Raw genomic sequence first — 7,807 nt, 5'->3', positions numbered from 1 at the left:
TCATAGTTACACTCAGAAATTTGATCTTCACTCAGAATGCTAGCTCAAACCTAATAAATGTATATGTGGATTTTATTTTTTAAACATGTACTTTATTTTCCATTTTGCAAGTTCCAAACTTCCTGATGAATACAACAACATTTGTTTCCGGCTATGCAGCTTCATTCTATTTGTCATGGAGATTAGCATTGGCAGCCTTCCCTTTTTTTTTATTACTTGTGGTCCCAGGATTGTTGTATGGACAAACACTGATGGGACTTGCTCGTAGAATGCAAGCAGAATTCCAAGGAGCAGGCAGGATTGCAGAGCAAGCACTGTCCTCTATCAGAACAGTGTATTCTTTTGTAGGAGAGCAACAAACTATGGAAAAGTATGAAGCTGCTCTGAATGATGCAGTAAAGATAGGCATTAAGCAGGGGCTAGCCAAAGGTTTGGCCATTGGTTGCACTGGAGTTTCATTTGCAATCTGGGCATTCCTGTCTTGGTACGCAAGCATATTGGTCATGTACAAAGGGGAGAGTGGTGGAAACGTCTTTGCAACAGGACTTTCACTCATAAATGGAGGCCTGTAAGGATCATTAACCTTCTAATACATGTTGATGTAATATATTCGGTAAGCATTTAATTTATTGTGTTTTGACATGTAATTGGTGTGTTGACAGGTCTCTTGGAACTGCTCTTCCTAACATTAAATACATTAGTGAAGCTTGCATTGCTGCACATCACATAATACAGATGACTGAGAGAGTACCAGCAATAGATTCTGACGACAAAAATGGGCAGGTGCTGGACAAAGTCTGTGGAGAGATCATTTTCAAAAATGTTGAATTTGTATACCCGTCCAGGCCCCACACAAAGATCTTCCATAACTTGTGTCTTACAATTCCTGGTAGCCATACTGTGGCTCTAGTTGGGAGTAGCGGCTCTGGAAAGTCCACAGTGATTGCTTTGCTAGAGAGGTTTTACAATCCAGTGGCAGGGGAGATCATGGTAGATGGCATAAATATTAAGAACCTACAGTTAAAGTGGTGGAGAAATCAGATAGGACTAGTGAGTCAAGAACCAGCCCTGTTTGCAACCTCCATTAAAGAGAATATCATGTTTGGAAAACAAGGATCAAGTATGGAGGATGTGGTTGCTGCAGCAGTGGCTTCCAATGCACACAATTTTATCAGTCAACTGCCGGAGGGATACGACACACAGGTAAACCGTAACTATAAATACTTTTTTCTGTCTTGGTAGTACTAGCACGTATCCATCTTAACTTCAGATCCGTTATGAGTCAAGGGTTACCCAATTGGCAATAAACATCATCTTGTGGATCTGTAATCCATATGCTGATGCAAATGTATACAAACATCTATTGCAGGTGGGGGAAGGGGGAGTGCAGATGTCTGGAGGTCAAAAACAACGAATAGCCATTGCCAGAGCTTTGATAAGGAATCCCCCAATCCTTCTGCTTGATGAAGAAACGAGTGCATTGGATGCAGAATCCGAGAAAATTATTCAAAATGCCCTCAACCAAGCTTCCATGGGACGCACCACCCTAGTTGTGGCTCATAGATTGTCTACAATTCAAAATGCTAATCTAATTTCAGTGTTTCACGGTGGCCAAATAATTGAATCAGGTCCCAATGAGGAGCTTATAAATAAATCAAAAGGAGCTTACAGAACATTATGGAATATGCAGCAGCAGACAAGGATTGAAGAAGAATTACGGGTTCAGACTCAAGTTTCCTTTACGAGAACAAGCAATGTCAATCAAGTTGGCAGATCAAGCCCTCAATTGATAGGCAAATCTGTTTATTTGGACAACACGACTACAACTAACTCACCCATGAGCTGCAGGGCCCTTTTTTGCAGATTGTTGGCATTGAATGCTCCTGAGTGGAAAGAAGCCATGGTTGGCAGTACATGCGCTATTATATTCGGGGCAGTGCAACCTGTTTATGCATTTGTCTTGGGAAGCATGATCTCTGTCTTTTTTTGTCAATGATCACAAAGAAATGAAATCAAAGATAAGGTCATATGCCTTGGTGTTCTTCTCTTTATGCCTTGTTTCATTCATTTTAAATCTCCTACAGCACTACAACTTTGCAGCTATGGCAGAATCACTCACTAAACGGATACGCAAGAAAATGCTTGCCAAGGTCTTGACATTTGAGGTTGGATGGTTTGACCAAGAAGATAATTCCAGTGGGGAAATTTGTTCCAAGCTTGCCAACGAATCTAATGTGGTGAGAGAACAGAAACAACCACATTCATGAGTATTATTCGATCTATTTGTTATGTTTATTGTGAGGGTGGTAGTTTTAAAAATGAAATGAAATGAAATTTTAGGACCCAAAAAGCTGTATGTTTACTTTCTTCCACCAACTTAGCAAGCTTTAAAGTTTATGCATTGCTTCCCCTCTCATACTCTACAAATTACAATCCAGCTAAATAGCTATAATATCCATTCTTAAAATCTATTCTTATCTATATTATCGGTATAGTGTAACACGCAGACAGACAGGTGAAAGCCAAAAAAAATGTTAAAAAGGAGGATGGCGGAGCAGTAAAAGACTCTGGCCCTTTTGCCAGCAAGCCTGTTATGCTATACTTGATTGCCTATTGATTACTTGAACTCCCAACAAAATAAAATAATGCTTAATAATAACGTTAGGATGAGAGGACAACGCCAAAACTAAACCACGGCTAGTATCCATTCGTTTCCTTCCATTATTCCATCTTTGTTATATATACCTCGACTTGGATAATCATAGATTGCATGCAAAATCCATTTTCCAGTGAAAACATACTGCTAAGAAAACCTAAAACACAAAACACAATATAACTTTCTCAGACTAGCCATCGGATTGGTGGAGAAAATGGAGTCAAACTAAATATGAATGGAATATCGACTCTCGGCACAAGTAGAAGTAAAGGCTAGTAGCCATGGGTGGAGATTCGCATCAAATGACAAGGAGACTTGTGGAAAGTATAAATTGTGGGTTTAGTGGGCTTTGGGTCCAGATTTTGAACCAAAGCTCTGATACCATGTGTAAGAGCCCTATCCTAAGGTCTGCTAATGGATCTAATTTTACTGAATTAAATAAGACAAGAGGTGATAACTTACTTACTTACAGGGCTTTTAAACAAACAAAATTTTGTCATTTACATTATAATCAACATAAATTATGGTGTGCATTCCATTGATATCAACTTAACAAGAGTAGTCCATGGAAAAATACCTGTTCCGGCGGTTGATGACGATACCTTTGTCTGATAGCTCCAGCTGACGCTCCTTCTCGCCGACCCAACCGGATTTACCTCCCAGCCAACTAGGAAATAAATTCCTAGCCCAGGAAACCTCCACAGGTTCCCTAGCCCTCCGTGCCCAAGTCCAACCAGATATAGTGTGTCCTCAAGAAGAATGTGCAAAACTAGAAAATGATACTTTCCTCCTCTCAACCCAAGAAACCTCCACAGGTTTCCAAGGTTTCCCAAAAATCATAACAAGGCCAAACAATCACAACCAACCCCCACAATCCTAAGCAAAACTCCAACTCCCCTTCTTCTTCCTTCCCCCTTCCCTTTTATACCCTCTTTCCTCAACCACCTCTCATTAATGTCTTTAGCTCTCACCCATCCTTGGTTGACTTCTCTTCCAAGCTAGAGTACATTTGGAATTGTGATATGAATTTAAAATTGAGAATTTAATGGGGAAGTACATTTGGGAATGTGAAGTGGTTGACTTCTCTTCCAAGCTAGAGTACATTTGGAATTGTGATATGAATTTAAAATTGAGAATTTAATGGGGAAGTACATTTTGGAATGTGAAGTGTAATTACATGGGGAGGACCATGTCTCCTCCTTAGTAAATGTGAGGGTACATTGGGGAATGTGAAATGAATAAATATATATTGATGATAAGATGGAGAGGACTTTGTCTTCTCCTCATTAAATGTGAGGGTACATTGGGGTGTGTGAATGAATAAATATATATTGATGATAAGATGGAGAGGACTTTGTCTTCTCCTCATTAAATGTGAGGGTACATTGGGGTGTGTGAATGAATAAATATATATTGATGATAAGATGGAGAGGACTTTGTCTTCTCCTTATTAAATGTGAGGGTACATTGGGGTGTGTGAATGAATAAATATATTTTGAATTAATGGAAGGAGACCATATCCTACACAATATTCAATTTGAGAAGGTAAGTGGGGAATTTGAATAATGGAAATCATAAACATTATTTTAGACCAATATTCCTCAATATTTTCAGATAATGTAAATATTAACACAATTTGTAGGATAAGATTTAAGTGGGGCATTACATAAGGTGTAAAGCTCTTTTGTGGCGCTCATGGTTGAATACAATTAATTTATTAATTTCTTATTTTATGGATATAATATCTAATTTATTCTCTACGATATTTATGGTTGAGTTATTATGTAGTTGTTCTTTTAGATTTTTAATCTTGTTTTTCAAAGTGTTATTTTCTTTAACCATTGTTGTTTTCTATGCTCGATATCTTGAACAATAATGATGTAAAATATACAAATCCATATTGTTATTATTTATATATTTTGAAATAATATGAGATTTACTAAAAGGCTAGTACATTTTCTCATATTTTATAAAAAAATATTGATTTTTAATTATCATTTTTTTCTAGACCAGTGGTAAGAAGAAAATGAAAATTGTGAAGATAAGAACTAATTCTCATTAGCTTCAAAGTGAAATCAGGGTTGATCTATACACAAAGCACCTTTCCCCTTTGTCATACTAAGAGGGTTGAATAAGAAAAACACTTTTTTTGGATTGTTGGGCTCTTATTCACATCCTTTTCAATTCCGAAACATTTGCCACATTACCAACCTTCTTGACTTGTTAAGTCAAAAAAATTATAGAAATGTGGAAACGTTTGTCTCCCTTCTTTTCGATCATAAAAATAAAATATTAAAAAATTCCAATTAATCTCTTTATTAAAATAAGATAAATCATATTAATTTTAGTAAACATTAATCAACATCATCATTTAACATTTTTATTTATTTATTCAAATAATATAATTAAATTTATTGTATATTAAATTATATAAAAATTATTTAAAATCAACTCATTCAACCTAAACCATTTTTATCAATTTACCAAAGTAGAGATCTAAAACTAAACTCTTTAGCTCTTATATTTAAGTCATGAAGCTTTATTGAGGTAAAATATTCAAAATATCTATATCCACCATTTATATTATAAACCCCTCTTTTTTTGGGGGCTCCACATAGCATATACATTATACACCTTTTTTTGTTAAATAAATATTTTCTTCATGTTTTTGAAGAAAAAATAACCTAAACACTCTCACAAGTATCGTTCCTCATTTTCAATCATCGTTACTTTTTGCCCTTTGAATATCAACAATGAGACCATATGTGTATATGTCGGTGGAATTTTAAGGTGGGCGCTTATTGCAGGCAGGTTACCAGGCCGTACAGCATTGGCTGTAAAAAATTATTGGAACACCACACTGAATAGGAAAATATTCTATTACCATCGTCATGTTGTCAAACCTCACTGTACTCATGCAGCCAGATTTTTCCTTTTCCATCCCAATGGAAAGACGAAAGGAGCAGTATCCAGTGAAGGGCAACCTCATAATTCGCATGATGGTCCTCACATTCCACATGGGATTGCAGAAGCCAAAACCAAATCGACATTTTATCCTGAAATGAATTCTCTTCTCCCACCAGTTGACATGGAGACCACGGAGCAGGAGTGCATGATACTGCCAGACCCCGGTAGTCTTCCTGCAGATATTAAAAACGTCATCCTGCCGGAAGAAAGATACTTTGAGAAAAGAATACAATTTTCTCAATGACGATGAATTACTTTGCATGGCAGCCGGCATGCCACATATAAAGGAAGATGAGATACATCATATCGTTTGGGACGTTAATGCAGAAGAACCCTGTTCCTTGAGACAGCCTTGTTTATTTTAATAAGAAAAATGTAATGTAATGAAATATAAAATGAAAAATGTAATGGTACTAGACTATGGTTAATATCATCTATGGTTAATATGTTTGATGATGGTGTATTATGTTTAATCATGTTTATATATGGTTGATAATAGTAGATTATGTTTAACCATCATTGACTATGGCTGAAGATGTTTCATCATAGTTGATCATAGCTCACCATGTTTCAATATGATTAAGAATGACTTGGCCATCATTGATTATGTTCAACCAACATTAACTATGGTTCACCAAGTTTGACTATGGTTGAATATGCTCAATAATGTTTTCAAGTATGCTTGACTATAATTGAAGAATGGTGATTATGGTTGACCATGTTTGATGATGGAAGAATATGTTTCATTAGGATTGACAATGGTTCATTATTGTTCATTATATGGTTCATTATGGTTGACTGTGGTTCATTAGAGTAGAAATATATTCCTTAATAGTTATGTCACAATGTGAAGTTAATCAAAAGTGAAATTGCATTGTAATGTTGATTACTAGTTTTGTCCAATTGTGACATTTCTTAAGGATTATGCTTAATTATAATCTTCCTTAATTGTTATGACGCATCGTGACATTCTTTTTGCCTAAGTTTATGTAATATTATGACATTATTCTTACCTAAATTTATGACAAATTGTTAGGTTTCTTTACTATTGTTCATGAAAATTTATTATGTTCAACTATGATCATGACTATGATTAATGATGCATGATTAAGAATGGCTATATTTTGACATGGTTGAGTATATTTGACTACATTTTAGTATGGATGGTTATGGTAAATCATTTTTCACTATAATTTGCATTCGTTAACTAAGGTTTATGATGGTTTATTATAGTTGATGATGGTTCATTAGGGTTGACTATTGTTCGTATGAGTAGAAATTGTTCCTTAATAGTTATGTGATAATGTGAAGTTCATCAAAAGTGACATCGCATTGTTATGTTTGTTAATGGTTTTGTCTAATTGGGATATCTCTTAGGGATCATGTGTTTTTGGTTAGTCCATCAACTTGTGACTGGGGATTTGCTAATTGTTGTCACAGAGAATTCAATACAGTTGAAGATATTGAAAATCATGGTTAGAGTAGAATTGGATGTGTGAATATTCCAGTGATTGGGTTGTGTATCTTCCAAGAGGTTATTAAGAAAAACCAACTTCCAAGAGAATTTGAATCGACCATTTCCTTCAGTCGTAGCCATACTGATACTAGATGACTTAGTCCTTTCAAACAACCATGAATTTCTTTCTCTAGTTTGCATGGCCAACAAGCTTGCAAAGAAACGCCCAGCTCCATCAAAGTAAGAAAATATACTTACTTCTATCAACTAAGATTACAAAGGTGAGATTTTTCTTTCTTTTTCTTATAGAAATTTGTTTCTCTTTGTTATCCTTCAGAAGAAAATAGTTTTTCTCATCTATTAGCATATGATTTGAGATTGTTAGTGATCCAAACGCAGTATCAGAATTTTAAGGCATTAAATTTGAAATGTTTATCTTTCCATTTTTAATTTCCCCTTCTTTAAATCTCTTTATCTAAACTCTAGATGCATTTTACTTGGCTAAATACATGACATTCACCATTAGTGAACCATTTTAATAGGCAAATGGGATTTTAATGGTGACCCACTAATCACAAGCCTTTTCCTTATGCGAATCTGCTATGACAGGGTACTCCTCCATTTAAATTAGATGATCTAGTATGATTGTCATAGTGTGTTAGGTCTAGAAAAAAATATATTATTGTCTAAGATTTATTTGAAAAAATTGTGAATTTTTCACATGTAGA

General features: G+C 35.3%; 1 protein-coding gene across 1 annotated transcript; it reads left to right on the top strand.

The window, feature by feature from the left end:
• The first annotated feature begins 251 nt into the window (after positions 1-251).
• Positions 252-5,867, top strand: LOC149199537 (putative multidrug resistance protein). Its single transcript, XM_089400602.1, has 5 exons — positions 252-568; positions 663-1,203; positions 1,370-1,978; positions 2,085-2,173; positions 5,447-5,867. Exons 1-5 carry the CDS (start codon positions 252-254, stop codon positions 5,865-5,867), a joined length of 1,977 nt encoding a protein of 658 aa, XP_089256728.1.
• Positions 5,868-7,807: the final 1,940 nt, after the last annotated feature.

The sequence above is a fragment of the Pinus tabuliformis genome, chromosome 2_1, assembly GCF_031772625.1.
Source record: "Pinus tabuliformis cultivar Carrire ecotype Pingquan chromosome 2_1, CPIR1, whole genome shotgun sequence".
Lineage (NCBI taxonomy): Eukaryota > Viridiplantae > Streptophyta > Pinopsida > Pinales > Pinaceae > Pinus > Pinus tabuliformis.
Note: the sequence above shows the minus strand (reverse complement) of the source record. Positions and strands in the feature narration are given on the sequence as shown.

Coding starts and splice junctions, on each gene's coding strand:
- LOC149199537 (XM_089400602.1), top strand. CDS start 252: ATGGGACTTGCTCGTAGAATGCAAGCAGAATTCCAAGGAGCAGGCAGG. Junction 569..662: donor TCACTCATAAATGGAGGCCT/GTAAGGATCATT, acceptor GTGTGTTGACAG/GTCTCTTGGAACTGCTCTTC. Junction 2,174..5,446: donor TTGACATTTGAGGTTGGATG/GTTTGACCAAGA, acceptor TGGAATTTTAAG/GTGGGCGCTTATTGCAGGCA.